General features: G+C 34.7%; 1 protein-coding gene across 10 annotated transcripts in view; it reads left to right on the forward strand.

Moving 5' to 3' along the window:
• COL11A1 (collagen type XI alpha 1 chain) overlaps positions 1 to 16,842 on the forward strand; it is a 218,684-nt gene that overhangs the window by 33,286 nt on the left and 168,556 nt on the right. For all 10 annotated transcript variants that reach the window (XM_053891773.1, XM_053891770.1, XM_053891789.1 and 7 more), the window contains 2 exons: positions 1,444 to 1,657; positions 4,696 to 4,858. In XM_053891773.1, coding sequence (XP_053747748.1) covers positions 1,444 to 1,657; positions 4,696 to 4,858 — 377 coding nt within the window. The remainder of the gene's footprint in view (positions 1 to 1,443; positions 1,658 to 4,695; positions 4,859 to 16,842) is intronic.

The following is a 16,842-nucleotide window of genomic DNA, read 5'->3' on the forward strand; positions in this document are numbered from 1 at the left end:
GCTCAAATAAGATATATATGTAAAAGTATTTTTGAAGAGTAAAATGCAAAATTTAACATGCAATGTTTTTATAAAACATATACAAGCAGCCATTGCTTAACTATCTGAGAAATATTTGTGATAGTCATTTAACTGATGTGTTTACTTAATAAATACTTACTAAGCACTTAGGTAGATCTGGCCCCATGCTGGATATTTAGAGTATAGTGGTAAGAGGGAAAAGAAAAAAAAAAAGACAGTTTGCCCTCTTGAATTTAGAATCAAATTAACCAAGTATCTGATAGTTCAGATTTATAATGCTATAAGCTTTTTATTGGTGAAATTGCCTTTTGTGTGATAGGAAAAACTGATGAGAAACTCTTTAGCTTTTAATGGATGACAAAAAAATACCTTCATATATTGTGTCCTTGCGATGCCTCTTTAAAGAGAGGGTATATGGCCACAGATTAGAGAAGGCTGAAAATACAAATCTTAGATCAAAGTGGTATTTTTTTATTTTAAAAGTTCTTATTGTGCATTTAATATTGTCCTGGAAAAATGATTGATATTGTTTCCTAACTTTGAGTTGAATTCTACATAGTCATTGTGCTTTAAATGAGCAGGTTTAAAATTTGAATATAGCTTGGACAATTATTTCAGAGAAAGCTTATTATCGTCCCTTTCCCATTTGTTTTTTAATCTGTGTTGTTATTACTATTTGAATTTACATGACTTGTTTTTTAAAATTTATTTATATTCAAGTTACTTAGCACACAGTATACAGTCTTGGTCTCCATAGTAGATCCCAGGATTCATCACTTCCATGTAACACCCAGTGCTCTTCCCAACAAGTGCCCTCCTCAATGCCCATCACCCATTTAACCCATCCTCCCCACCTCCCTCTAGCAGCCCTCAGTTTGTTCTTTGTGTTTGAGTCTCTTATGGTTTGCCGCACTGTTTTTATCTTGTTTCTCCTTCCCTTCCCCTATGTTCATCTGTTATGTTTCTCAAATTCCACATATGAGTGAAATTATAGGATATTTTTCTTTCTGTGTTTGACTTATTTCACTTAGCATAACACATTCTAGCTTGATCCGTGTTGTTGCAAATGACAAGATTCATTCTTCTGTATCTCTAAGTAATATCCTGTTGTGTATGTATATATATATATATATGTATATATATATATATATACATATATATATATATATATAGAGAGAGAGAGAGAGAGAGAGAGAGAGAGAGAGAGCGCGCACCACTTCTTATTCATTGACCAGTCTATGGACATTTGGGCTCTTTTAATAATTTGGCTATTGTTGATGGCACTGCTATAAACATTGGGGTGCATGTGCCCCTTCTAATCAACATGACTCATTAAGGCCACCTAAGAAGTTAAAAAATTAGGGTGATCCAGGAATAATTTGGGAATTTGACATTTCTGAGCCTTTGGCCTTCTCTTCTCAGGAGGAACTTTTCCAGAAGATTTTTCAATATTATTTACAATAAAACCCAAAAAAGGAATTCAGTCTTTCCTTTTATCTATATATAATGAGCATGGTATTCAGCAAGTCGGTGTTGAGGTTGGGAGATCACCTGTTTTCCTGTTTGAAGACCACACTGGAAAACCTGCCCCTGAAGACTATCCCCTCTTCAGAACCGTTAACATCGCTGACGGGAAGTAAGTAACACAATAATTCAATGTTTTCACCATGTTGAAAGCAATTATTTCATTTAACCATTCAACAAATATTCATAAAGTATGAAGCAGTTTTTTCTAGAGATTAGAGATACGGCAATGAACAAAACAATAAAATACCTAATTGCACATAGTTTCTTTTACAGTCTGGGTAGACAACGAGGAAGATAAGAGATGGTGGTGGAGGGTGCAATTTTAAGGATTGAGATCAGGGAAAATCTCACTAAGAAGGTGACTGGTGAAGAATCTGGGGTGCATGCCTTGCTAATAGTATATACTATTATATACTAACTAATAGTATACTAACTAATTATACTAATAGTATATACTATTCCAGGAGGAGGGGAAGCAAATACACAGCCTCTGATTCCAGGTGTGGCTGATTTGTCTAAGCAATGTCAAGGATATCCACGTGGCAGGAGCAGAGTGGGATGATGAGGATGAGCCATGGGAGGCCAAATGGTATAACACTTTGTCGATGGGTCTAACACTTTGGGTTCTATCTTGAGTGACATGGGAAGTCACTGTAGACTTTTTGAGCAGAGGAATGACCTGACTTGACCTGCCTTTTTTCAAGCATGTTAATATTGACAATCATAAGAAGTTTTCATAATGCTTGATATGGGCTATGTACTGTTTGAAGCACTTTATACGTAGTCAACTCATTTAATTTTCACAACTCTTTGAAGAAAATAATGTTAATAAACCCATTTTACAGAATAGGGGACCAAGGCACAGAAAGTGTAAGTAACTTGCCTGAGATCATATATTTTCAAAGTGGCGGAGGTAGTTAGACTTGATAGTAACCATCATACTCTTCTGAAAATCATCCTGAATTCTGAATTCTGCATTGTGAACATTGCCTTTCACTTAGGGAACAGCTAAATACAAATAAATGTTTGCTAAATTTACTTGGCATTTTATTGCTGAATCTAGGCTTCTAAAATTAGCCTGATCTGAAATATGACATTTAGTCATAAATGTAGGAAGGAAATGGCCATGCAGATGAAAAAAAAATCCACGCTCAATGTATCTTTGTCAGGACCATGGAGAAAACTTCATCTTTGTAGCAGGAAAAACTAGGCTTTTATGAGGAATTTAAATACTATCCTTAATAATGAATATGAAAAGTGATGCTATGACAATAAATCAGGGTAAGGAATTTAAGGGGATGGTGTTTTCAAAAAAGCATCTCTTTGATATTGTTGCACTAAGCAAAGGCATGTTGAAAGTGAAGGAGTGAGCCATGTGGGGATAGGGAGGAAGAGCACTTCTGGCTGAGTGAAGAACATGTGCAAAGGACCAGCAATGTGGCTGGAGTGTAGGGAGTGAGAAAGCAAAAGTTGGGCGTGAGGTCGGCGGGCCAGAGGACACTCCTGTGAGGCAGAGTAAGGACTTCAGCTTTACTGGGAATAATACCTTGTTTTTAGCAAGGAGACTTTATCTGACTTGTGTTTTAAAATGGTCACTACACAGTTGCATGACAGTGGAAGCAGAGACCATTAAGGAGTCTAGATCAGAGAGCTTCTAGATTGGGTAGTTGAGACACACCGGATTCTGTATATACACTGAATAAAAGATTTTCTGATGATGTGAATGTACTGTGTACAAAAAAGAGAATAATTAAGAATGGTTTCATATTTTGATAATTATATATGATACCATGATTATGACATATCACTATTATCAGAGCTGAAATTAATCAACAATGAGGTCAAGTTTAGAGTCCTAATCAACTTTTAACAATTGAATTCATTTTTATTTTCTGTTAATGAAAAGCACATACTTACAATAGTGGAGATGGTTTAAGTTAAGACACAGGCTTCTTGGCAGAAATATGTGTAAATTTTACTCTCACAGTATTAAGTGGCTCCAAAATAAACCTTTGCTTGATTCAAACTAAGCAGATGCCTATGCTAGTTGAATGTGCTATGGAAAGACCAAAGATTAAGTGTATATGGAAATATACTTGGTCCTCATCAGTAGCCATGCCAAGTCACATGAAACAGACATTTTAGGAAGGCTCCTGCAACTTTTTAGGTACTTTATTTTATGGATGTAGTCCTAGACACTTCTGCAATATTAATCTAGCGTTTTTCATTTGGAAAAAAATATATAAACCAGAGTGGTTTGCAAAATCCAAATGACGTTCACTCAGTGGTTTATGTTAGCACCAGATAGTGTTAATAAAACCCACCATTTTATAGTAAGATTAGGGTATATATGTTTCCACAGAGCTGGCCATGTCTACCCCCTAAGCCTGTCATCACTGCCCTGAATTAGCTGGAGCAGTAGCTTCAGAGTGAATTGAGACTCTCATTCCACACATGCATTGACTATGCTTTCTTTCAGTGTTCCCACTTCCTGCCAACCCTGGAAAGAAGGAGAGATATTGTGTCTCAGTTTTGGATCCTGCCCACAGTAGTGATCTATAACTGTCTTGAAATTAAAGTGGAAAAAGAAAACGAAAGCACTTGAAATAAATGTGAATAAAGACAGAGAAGCACATTGTGTTTTACAATTAGAACGTTCAGTTGTTCCAGATGGAGCAGTCATTCAATAAGCAGACATACCCTTTTACAGTTCATCTCAGGGGATCTCTAGAGCAAAAACAGAACAAAAAAATTAAGTGGAATTCCTTTTGGAAGAAAACATTTACGTACATAGAAACTATTACTTACCTCATGTCCCACCCCTGATCTATCACATATACTCATCAGGACATGGTGAGATTAAGCTTTTGTTGCAACAACACAAAGTGTAGCAAAGGATGGGCACTTCCTTATCAGCATAGACAGCCACCCCTGGTGTACATTTTATACCACTTGTACCCTTTTTAGTATCTAGCACTATTCTGGGTAAACAGTAAGTCGTCACCTATTAACTGATTGATTAATAAATGAGCCTACTTTTTGTACATTTTCAGCTCACTTTCACAATTTGAAATACATTGTATTTTAAAATGAGTAATGGTGTGGCAACAACATCTTTGAAGCTTACAAAGGAATTGGCTTTTTTAGGTGGCATCGGGTTGCAATTAGCGTGGAGAAGAAGACTGTGACAATGATTGTTGATTGTAAGAAGAAAACCACAAAACCACTTGATAGAAGTGAGAGAGCAATCGTTGACACCAATGGAATCACGGTTTTTGGAACCAGGATTTTGGATGAAGAAGTTTTTGAGGTAAAAATAAATCAAACGTTATTTGAAGCTGAATATTATTAAATCAGATGAATTGAGCTAATAACTGTAACAATCAATATATGCTATAAAGCAAAGATGAAAACGAAAGGATGACCTACTTTCTTCCCCTGTGGGTATAGTGGTGATGTTTTCTATTGTTCCGTAAGAGAATGAGTACACAATGATGGCTGTAACGACTGGGAAACATTACAGAGATTGGTTGATTTGAACACAGGCATGCTTTTCTCTTGGGAAGGGCAAATGGCCTTACTTTTGGTACTTTGTATTATTTTCCTTGGAGAAAAGAACATTTTCTTTGCTTCCTTCTCTGGGAGATTAATTTAAGGAAATGTACAAGTCAGATATTTTGCTTTTCTCTGTTCTTCTAATGTTTCTAAGGTATAAAATAGAGATCATATTGCAAAAGCTGAACTTAGGTCTTTAAAACCACTTTTTAAATAATGTCAAGGTCATAGTAAAAAGTTTTCTTCCAATTATATTTCACCAATTATGGTAATTACATTCTTTCTTTTAATTCTTCAATCATTGGATCTGGTAATGCATGCTTTAATTTTCATTGAGTCAATTATTAACATTACAAACACACTGAGTCCTGATCCCACAAAAGGATGCACTCCTGAGACATCATTCAGTACTCTGATCATTGTTTTTATCCAGTTTCTGAGTAATTTATTTTTCAAAGTGTAATAAAGTAAAGTTCTGTGATAGATTAATAGACAAGGTTTACACAGAAGATTTTCTGTATTTGGATATACACACAGATAATGTGTATTTTCATAGAACAACATACACTCCGAGTGTCAGTAGAATGTTGCATTCCTGTACTTCTATACATAACCTATGGCATAATTTTAAATATAATTAACATTTATGACACTTTCAGGTTAAATGAGATTCTGTTTGTTTCTGATTTTTCTCTACTTGTAGGTACCTAAGTCTTTGACTCCAAACAAAATGTTTTAACACATTATATCATACTAAATTAAATGATAAACTCATTCAGGGAATATATAATAATATAGTCTCAGATCTTCCAATATCATCTATTGATTGCATACAAATGATAATGAATATTTATTTATTAGATAAATATTATAAACAAATTAACTTAATTTCTAGTCTCGCAAAGTTCTATTTTGAAATTAAACTACCTATGAACATCAGTTTCACGGGCTAAATTTATTTTTGTAATACACACAACCTTATTTTCCAGGAACATAAGTGAGTAATACGGACAAAGTATATCAGTGGATGGTTTCATTTCATATATTAGTTTAGTCTATTGTTATACATAGTTACAGAGTCTATGAAACTTAAAGCAATGGAAATTAAGAGTAAATTTTGTTCATCATAAGTGATAAGAATATACACAGAAATACAAAAGAGGGGTGCCTGGGTAGCTCAGTTGGTTAAGCGTTTGACTCTTGATTTCGGCTCGGGTCATGATCTCACATTTTGTGAATTCGAGCTCCACACTGGGCTCTGTGCTGACAGTGCAGAGCCTACTTGGGATTCTCTTTCTCTCCCTCTTCTCTGCCTCTCCCCTGCTCTCTCTCTCTCTCTCTCAAATAAAAAAGTAAATAAATTTTAAAAAATTAAAAAAAAAAGAAATACAGAAGACAAAAAATATAAATGTGTTATATAAATAAGAATATAAATAAAACACGTATGTTAATATATATCAATTATTAATATTCTCAAAATTTACTGCCCTGAAAGATATTTGTTATATGTACATGTTGATTATGTCTCTTTTTCATACAGCTCTTCCCCTCTTACTCCTGAATCCCCACATACAGACTATACACCCCTTTCTTTGCCATACACTACATTCATACTCACTGGGGTCCAGTTTAGTTTTTTTTTTTAATTTTTTTTTCCAACTTTTTTTTATTTTATTTTTGGGACAGAGAGAGACAGAGCATGAATGGGGGAGGGGCAGAGAGAGAGGGAGACACAGAATCGGAAACAGGCTCCAGGCTCCGAGCCATCAGCCCAGAGCCTGACGCGGGGCTCGAACTCACGGACCGCGAGATCGTGACCTGGCTGAAGTCGGACACTTAACCGACTGCGCCACCCAGGCGCCCCCAGTTTAGTTTTTAAATTAGGGTTTTAGGCTATCATAATATGTTCTTTTTTTCAAAATAAATAATTGAACCTGATGTTGCATCTTTTAAAATATGTAATAATAGCCTCTGTGTTTCATAAGCTGATTACAGTATCAACTCCTAAAATACATGAAAATGATTTCCGTGTTTTCACTACTTGTAACCAAACTACCTCTGGTCAAGAGGGCCTCTAGTAAATTACCAAAGACAGATGTACTAGAAGCAAAGATTATTATATATTATTTAATTAATTCTTAATTTTCTAATCCATAATCTACAATATAAATCCTGGAGTAACTCCAGCTGTTTATTTGGAGAAACTGCTAAACTACTAAGAAGAATAATTTTTAAAACACTCATTAGTGAATTCTTTAGGCGTGTGATAGTGAGTAGTGAAAATAAGTTTATTATGCAGCTTTGCATCTTGGAGTTTCATGAAACACTGTGGAGCTTTAAAAAGAATATTTATTTAAAATATCAAATATAAGAAGATGTGGTATATATACATACAATGGAGTATTACTTGCAACCAAAAAGAATGAAATCTTGCCATTTGCAACTCTGTGGGTGGAACTAGAGGGTATTATGCTAAGCGAAATTAGTCAGAGAAAGACAAATATCATATGACTTCACTCATATGTGGAATTTAAGATACAAAACAGATGAACATAAGGGAAGGGAAGCAAAAATAATATAAAAACAGGGAGGAAGACAAATCATAAGAGACTCTTAAATATGGAGAACAGAGGGTTACTAGAGGGGTTGTGGGAGGGGGGTTGGGCTAAATGGGTAAGGAGCATTAAGGAATCTACTCCTGAAATCATTGTTGCACTATATGCTAACTAACTTGGATATAAAATATAAAAAAAATAAATTATAGAAAGTAAAATAAATTAAAATAAATAAAATATCTAGTATAAAAATATAAAAATGACTTTTATTTCATATGAAGTACAATTAGTTTTTAAAAAGTAAATAAATGCAGATACTTCACTATAAGGTTTATCATTATCACTATATCCAAAGTCATTATACATAAAATTCAACTTTTGATTCCGAAATTGTGTTATTGTGTGGGTATATAAATTTCAAAAGCAATTTAGTCTTCCCAACTTGAAAAAAGAATATGAAGAAAAGAAGTAATTCAAACACAGATTTTTAAATCAGAATAAAACTTTCTGACTCCTTTTATGAAATTAGTTCGTCTTATCTGAATATGATGTTAATATATCATTCTCTAAAAATTTACTCAAATACCTTTATTTTCATTTTGTTTTACATTATGGTATCTGTCTAGACTTTTGAATCTCTACCACTGAATGTGTAGAAGTTAAACTAAAACAATAAGAGATGGGAATGGGACCACGCATGCATATTCTAGTGTTTGATAAACAGTTGTATTGGTGAGATGATATAAAAACATTCGTGAGTTATTATTCTGAAAACTGGAAATGTCATTTCTTTGGAAACAGTATCATTCCAATTTAGATGCAAATTTGTTTATTATATAATTTCATCTCTGTCATCCCTACATTACCCTACATTTATGGAATTGTACTGGTATGGAAAAAATGCTAAACATGGCCTTACTTGAACTGCAGTCTGAAGATACTTAAGAATTCAACATTAAACAGATAAAAGCAAACCCGATTTTTTTAAAGTATGACGAATTAGTTTATATGGAAATGCCAAAATGAATATATAGAGTCATCATTCAGATTATATAATTTCAGCATAGTGGAGTGAATATAAAAATTGACTATGGAATCAGAAAAATCTGATTTTGAATCTCACAATAGCTTAATTATATTTCTCTATGTAATTATGTAAATTTTAATTTCTTATTCTTCAAATGGGAATAGTAATGTAATCTGTCTATAAGTATATATTTTAAAAAATGAGCTCATGTATGTAAAGTACTTAAAATACTAGTATTAATTATACATGTATATGGTTGTATATTATGTACGTATGGGTAACTTAATTATGTATTACTATGTAGTTTTCTTAATAATAATGTATTAATTACTTATATTTAAAATCATCTTACAACTATGACATGTCAAACATTCTTTTAAGTTTATTTATTTCTTTTGAGAGAAAGCAAGCTTGAGTGGGGAAGGGGTAGAGAGAGAGAGGGGGAGAGAGAGAATCTCAAGCAGGCTCTGCACCATCATGAGTTCGATGTGGGGCTCAAACCCATGAACTGTGAGATGATGACCTGAGCCAAAATCAAGAGTTCAACGCTGAACTGACTGAGCCATTCAGCACCCCAACATGTCAAATATTCTTATACATTTTTGATGGGGGTGAGCAACAGGGACCCATATATCAGTCAAAGGTTTTAAGTGGTCTTTTTGTCTTGTAAATGAAGTACTTGAATAGGTCCTGGGTTACTGCTTGTTTATAAGCTGTCCTGCGGGGATTAGATAAATTTTCCCTCCTGAAACAGGTAGCATCTAGGTATAGACCTTAGTAAGCAAAACGTGGTCTGGGTAGATGAATACTTTCAAACAGACATAAAATATCCAGCCAACCCTAATCCACAGCCTTTTGGGGTTTTGTTTTGTTTTGTTTTGTTTGTTTTGTTTTTTCCTAGCTTGATAATACACTTCAAAGATGTGTGGAAAGCTGAATTAGAAAAATAACTACATTGCCTGTATTCACTATCAATAAAATTACTTTTGTAGTCTTTTTTTATTTTTAATTTTTTTAAATGTTTATTTTTGAGAGAGAGAGACAGAGTGCAAGGGGGGCCGGAAGGGCCAGAGGCAGAGGGAGACGCACAATCCAAAGCAGGCTCCAGGCGCTGAGCTGTCAGCATAGAGCCCAACACGTGGCTCGAAGTGATGAACTGTGAGATCGTGACCTGAGCCAAAGTTGGACGCTTAACTGACTGAGCCACCCAGGCGCCCCTACTTTTGTAGTCTTTTAAACAGGAATTTTCTTCACTAAATATCAAATTATAGCCATTATAACTCAAGTTTTCAAAGCATTGCTATTTCAATCTTTTTTCTTTTTTAATGATCAAAGCAGGTTATTACAAGTCTTTTTTATTTTTAATAGTCTTCTATCTTTGGGCAGATTATTTCTTTCTTTTGAAGCAATGAGAAGAATATAATGACAATTTAAGTGGAAAAACTTGATGAAATTTTTCATTTTTTCAAACTTCTCAGAAAAAATTTTAGCATTCAGTTTTCTTGGGAGAAATCAATGAATAATAATTTATATAAGCTACACAATTTCAGTGGTTTTATGAGGCCAGAAAACCTACCTTAAAGTAATAATAGCCATCTCAAATATTCCAGTAAGAATTTGATTACTGCTTTATGATGCCTGTGTATCTTTTTACTACATATATTTTCCAATATATATGCTTTTTAAAAACTTATGTCGGGGGGTGTCTGGGTGGCTCAGTCAGTTAAGTGTACTACTCTTGATTTCTGAGTTCAAGCCCAGCATCAGGCTTTGTGCTGACAGCGTGGGGCCTGCTTGGGATTCTCTGAATCCCTCTCTCTCTCTGACTCTCTCAAAAATAAATAAACAAACATTAAAAAAAACCCAAAATTAAATTAAGTTTCATTAAAAAAATTACGTTGGTAGACATGGTTTTCCTATAGAGTGGCATAACAGGATGAGGTAGCTTTCCTATTTGTCTACCTTTCCCAGTATATATACATTTAGCTCATTGCATCTGAGATTTTTAAACTCTATTTATTGAGATATAACTGAAGTATAATAAACCACAAATATTAAAAGTGTACATTTGATCATGGTCTACATTTACACCTCCTATGAAACCATCATAATCAAGAAAATAAACATAACCATCACACCCAAAAGTTTCCTCCTGCACTTTTATAATCCATCTCTTCTCCTCCCCTAACCCCAGGCAATCACTAATTTGCTTTTTTATCACTATAGCTTATTTATTTTTCTAACATTTTCATCAACAGAATGATAATGAGTATACTGTCTTTAGCTTGGCTTTTATCACTCAGCATAATGTCTTGGAGGCTTATCCATGTATCATATATTTCATTTTTTTTTGCCTTTTTAAAAATTGCTGAGCAGTATTACAGTGTATGAATAAACCACAGTTTGTTCATGCATTCATCCTGTTGGTGGGCATTTGGATCATTTCCCGATTTTGGCTTCTACATATAAAGCTGCCATGAACATTCATGTACAAATTTTGTGTGGGCATTTTTTTTTTGTTTGTCTTTAAAAAAAATTTTTTTTAATGTTTATTTATTTCTGAGACAGAGAGAGAGAGACAGAGCATGAGTGGGGGAGGGGCAGAGAGAAAGGGAGACACAGAATCCGAAGCAGGCTCCAGGCTCTGAGCTGTCAGCACAGAGCCTGACTGGAGCCTCGAACTCACAGACCACAAGATCAGGACCTGAGCTGAAGTTGGTCGCTCAACCGACTGAGCCACCCAGGCGCCCCTGTTTGCCTAACTTGAATACCTAGAAATGGAATTCTGGGTTATTTGGTAGGTGCATATTTACTTTTCAAAAACCAAAGAAAGTGTTGAACTGCATTTCAAAGTGTCATTAATCATTTTACATTCCCTCCCACAGTGAATGAAAGTTCCAGTTGTTCTGTATCCTTGCCAACCTTTGATATGGCTATTCTTTTAGATTTTAGCCATTCCCAGTGGTTGTGTAGTAGTATTCATTGTGGTATTAATTTATATTTAATAATATTAATTAAATAACTGATAATGTCAAGCACTTTTTAGGTTTTCATTGGCAATTTCTGCATCTTTGTGAAGTGTCTTTTGCCCATTAAAAAGTGCTGCTATATTTTGATTATGGACTGTTATTTATTTTTTTATAAACCCTTAATAGTTTGTTTGATAGAGATTTACAAATACTTTTCTAGCATATGTCTTACCTTTTTATTTCATTAATAGTGTGTTTTAATTTAAAGAGTGAATGCTTTTCATTTTTATAAAGTTTAATTTGTCAATTTTGTGGTTATGTTTTACATGTTTCGTGTTCTAAGAGATCTTTAAATTTTTTTTTAATGTTTATTATTTGTGAGAGAGAGAGAGAGAGAGAGAGAGAGAGAGAGAACGAGCAGGGGAGGGGCAGAGAAAGAGGGAGACCCAGAATCTGAAGCAGGCTCCAGGCTCTGAATTGTCAGTACAGAGCCCAATGCGGGGGCTCGAACTCACAGACCACAAGATCATGACCTGAGCTGAAGTCTGCTGCTTAACCGACTGAGCCACCCAGGGTGCCCTATTCTAAGAGATCTTTATCTACAGCAAGATAATAAGAATTTTCTCCTGCTATCAAACATACTGTAGTGTTAGGTTTTACACGAAAGTCATGCCTCATTCTGAGTTAATATTTGTGTATGATGTGAGGTAAAGGCCAATGTTGATTGTAGACAAGGATATCTAGTTCATCCTTTATAAAAAATACTTTCCTTTCATTCGTTGGATTGCCTTGGCTTCTATGTCAGAAATCATATGTAGTAATACATATGAGTAGATTTATTACTGAACTATTTATTACCCTATTCCATTGATTTGTCTATCTTTTCACTAACACCAAACTATCTTGATTACTATAGTTTGATATAAAGTTTTGATATTAGGTGAGGTAACTGCTCTTACTTTTTATCCTTTATGCGTGTTGCTTTAGTAGTTTTAGGTTATTTACATTCTATATAAATTTTGGAATAAGCTTGTTGAATTCTAAAATAAAATTGGGTTTTTAGTTAAATAAAATTTGGTTTTAATTGGAATTTCATTTAAGCTATAGATCAAAATGAAGAGAATCAAACTAACAAACATTAAGTTTTCCATTTCCTGAATATGGTATAATTTTCCATTTATCTTGTTCTTCTTTAATTCCTCTCACAATGTTTCCTAGTTTTCAGTGTAGATGTCTGTTTTCCTCTGAAAATAAACATGATATGATCTCATTCCATGTAGATTTGTTGACAATTATTTTATGACCCAGCATGTAGTCTATCTTGGTGAATGGAGCACATGCCCTTAAAAAGAAAGTGTGTCCTGAAACTTTTGGATTGACTGTTTTATACTTTTAATAGATATTTTAAAGTCTATAAAGAGTTTTCATATCTGGGTTATATGAGTTGGCATATATTATCTGAGTTGGAATAATGGAAATTATTCATTAATACACTTTGTTTTTTAGAGTTGTTATAGGTTCAGAGCAAAACTGACCAGAATTTAGAGGGTTTCCGTATATCCTTGTGCATGTGCATGAGTGTGCACACACATGCATACCCAGCCTCTTCTACTATTAACATCCCCACCAAACCAATACATTTGTTGCAATGTGTGAACCTGCACCGACATGTCATTATCAACCAAAGTCAATAGTTTATATTAGGGATCACCCTTGGTGTTGTACATTCTATAGATCTTGGCTAATGTATCATGACATGTATTCACCAATGCAGTATCTTATGAAATATTTTCATGCCCCCCAAATCTTCTGTGCTCTCCCTATTCATCCCTCCTTCTCTTCTAAATCCTGACAACCACGAATCTTTTTAAAGTTTCCATAGTTTTGCCTTTTCCAAAATGTCATAAAGATGGAATCATACAGTTGTAGTCTTTTCAGGTTGACTTCTTTCACTTAATAGTATGCATTTATGTTTCCTCTATATACTTCATGGCATGATAGCTCATTTCTTTTTAGTGCTCAGTAGTATTCTGTTGTCTGAATGTTACACAATTTATTTATCCATTCATCTACTGAAGCATATCTTGGTTGCTTTCAAGTTTTTGATAATTATGAATAAAGCTTCTATAAACATGTATATGCAGGTTTTTGTGCAGACATGGTTTTCAACTCCATTGGGTAAATGCCAAAAAGTATGATTGCTGATACAGTAAGAATATGTTTACTTTTGTAAACAACTGCCACACTGTCTTCCAGAAGAGCTATGCCATTTTGCATTCCCAGCAGCAGTGAATGAAAATTCCTGTTGTTCAACATTTGGATATTGGCCATTAAAATAGGCATGAGGAGGCTCCTGAGTGGCTTAGTTGGTTAAGCATCGGACCTCAGCTCAGGTCATAATATCGTGGTTCATGAGTTTGAGCCCTGCAATGGGCTCTGTGTTAATAGCTCAGAGCCTGGAGCCTGCTTTAGTTTCTGTGTCTCTCTGTCTCTCTGCCCTTTCCCTGCTCATACTCTGTCTCTCAAAATTGAATAAATATTTAAAAATTTTTTTAAAAAATGCATGTGGTAGTATGTCACTGTTTTAGTGTACATTTCCCTGATGACATGTTGAACATCTTTTCATATGCTTACATGTTGAACATCTTTTCATATGCTTACATGTAATCTGTGTGTGTTTGGTAAGTTGTCTGTTAAGGTCTTCTTCCCATTATTTATTTATTTATTTATTTTAGTTTAGTTTTGTTTTTTACAAATATAAAGGAAATTTATTTCTTTACACAAAATGAGATTATTCTATATGCATTGTTCTGCAACTTGCTTTTATCACTTAATAAAATATCATGGATAGAGTGTAACCTTTTTTTTTAATGTTTTATTTTTTTTTTTTTTAAATTTACATCCAAATTAGTTAGCATATAGTGCAACAATGATTTCAGGAGTAGATTCCTTAGTGCTCCTTACACATTTAGCCCATCCCCCCCCCACAGCACCTCCAGTAACCCTCAGTTTGTTCTCCATATTTATGAGTTTCTTCTGTTTTGTCCCTCTCCCTGTTTTTATATCATTTTTGTTTCCCTTCCCTTATGTTCATCTGTTTTGTCTCTTATAGTCCTCATATGAGTGAAGTCATATGATTTTTGTCTTTCTGTGACTGACTAATTTCACTTAGCATAATACCCTCCAGTTCCATCCACGTAGTTGCAAATGGCAATCTTTTTGATTGCCAAGTAATACTCCATTGTGTATATATACCACACCTTCTTTATCCATTCATCCATCGATGGACATTTGGACTCTTTCCATACTTTGGCTATTGTTGATATGCTGCTATAAACATGAGGGTGCATATGTCCCTTCGAAACAGCACATCTGTATCCCTTGGATAAATGCCTAGTAGTACCATTGCTGGGTTGTAGGGTAGTTCTATTTTTAGTTTTTTGAGGAACCTCCGTGCTGTTTTCCAGATTGGCTGCACCAGCTTGCATTCCCACCAACAATGCAAAAGAGATCCTCTTTCTCTGCATCCTTGCCAACATCTGTTGTTGCCTGAGTTGTTCATGTTAGTCATTCTGACAGGTGTAAGGTGGTTCTCATTGTGGTTTTGATTTGTATTTGCCTGATGATGAGTGATGTTGAGCATTATTTCATGTGTCAGATGGCAATCTTCTTTGGAGAAGTGTCTATTCATGTCTTTTGCCCATTTCTTCCCTGGATTATTTGTTTTTTGGATGTTTAGTTTGATAGGTTCTTTATAGATTTTGGATACTAACCCTTTATCTGATATGTCATTTATAAATATCTTCTCCCATTTTGTTGGTGGCCTTTTAGTTTTGCTGATTGTTTCCTTTGCTGCGCAGAAGCTTTTTATTTTGTTGAGGTCCCAGTAGTTCATTTTTCCTTTTGTTTCCCTTGCCTACGGAGACGTGTTGAGTAAGAAGTTGCTACGGGCAAGGTCAAAGAAGTTTTTGCCTGCTTTCTCCTTGAGGATTTTGATGGCTTCCTGTCTTACATTGAGGTCTTTCATCCATTTTTAGTTTATTTTTGTGTACAATGTAAGAAAGTGGTCCAGGTTCATTCTTCTGCATGTCGCTGTCCAGTTTTCCCAGCACCACTTGCTGAAGAGACTGTCTTTATTCCATTGGATATTCTTTCCTGCTTTGTCCAAGATTAGTTGGCCATACGTTTGTGGGTCCATTTCTGGGTTCTCTATTCTGTTCCATTGATCTGAGTGTCTGTTCTTGTGCCAGTACCATACTGTCTTGATGATTACAGCATTGTAGTAAAGCTTGAAGTCTGGAATTGTGATGCCTCCTGCTTTGGTTTTCTTTTTCAAGATTGCTTTGGCTATTCGGATATTTTCTGGTTCCACACAAATTTTAGGATTATTTGTTCTAGCTCAGTGAAGAATGCTGGTGTTATTTTGATAGAGATTGCATTGAATATGTAGATTGCTTTGGGTAGTATCAATATTTTAACAATATTTGTTCTTCCTATCCAGGAGCATGGAATTTTTTTTGTGTCTTCTTCAACTTCTTTCATAAGCTGTCTATAGTTTCCAACATATAGATTTTCCACCTTTTGGTTAGATTTATTCCTAGGTATTTTATGGTTATTTTGTGCAACTGTAAATGTGATCAATTCCTTGATTTCTCTTTCTCTCACTTCATTGTTGGTGTATAGGAATGCAACCGATTTCTGTGCATTGATTTTATATCCTGCAACATTGCTGAATTCATGAATCAATTCTAGCAGTTTTTTGTGGAATCTTTTGGGTTTTCCATATAGAGTATCATGTCATTTGCGAAGAGTGAAAGTTTGACCTCCTCCTGGCCGATTTGGATGCCTTTTATTTCTTTGTGTTGTCTGATTGCAGAGGCTAAGACTTCCAATACTATGTTGAATAACAGCGGCCAGAGTGGACATCCCTGACTTGTTCCTGACCTTAGGGGGAAAGCTGTCAGTTTTTCCCCATTAAGGATGATATTAGTGTTGGGTCGTTCATATATGACTTTCATGATCTCAAGGTATGTTCCTTCTATCCCTCCTTTCTTGAGGGTTTTTATCAAGAAAGGATGCTGTATTTTGTCAAATGCTTTCTCTGCATCTATTGAGAGGATCCTATGGTTCTTGTCCTTTCTTTTATTGATGTGATGAATCACGCTATGTTTTGTGGATATTGAACCAG

The sequence above is a fragment of the Panthera pardus genome, unplaced genomic scaffold (assembly GCF_024362965.1).
Source record: "Panthera pardus isolate Hobbes unplaced genomic scaffold, ASM2436296v1 HiC_scaffold_11, whole genome shotgun sequence".
Taxonomy (NCBI): domain Eukaryota; kingdom Metazoa; phylum Chordata; class Mammalia; order Carnivora; family Felidae; genus Panthera; species Panthera pardus.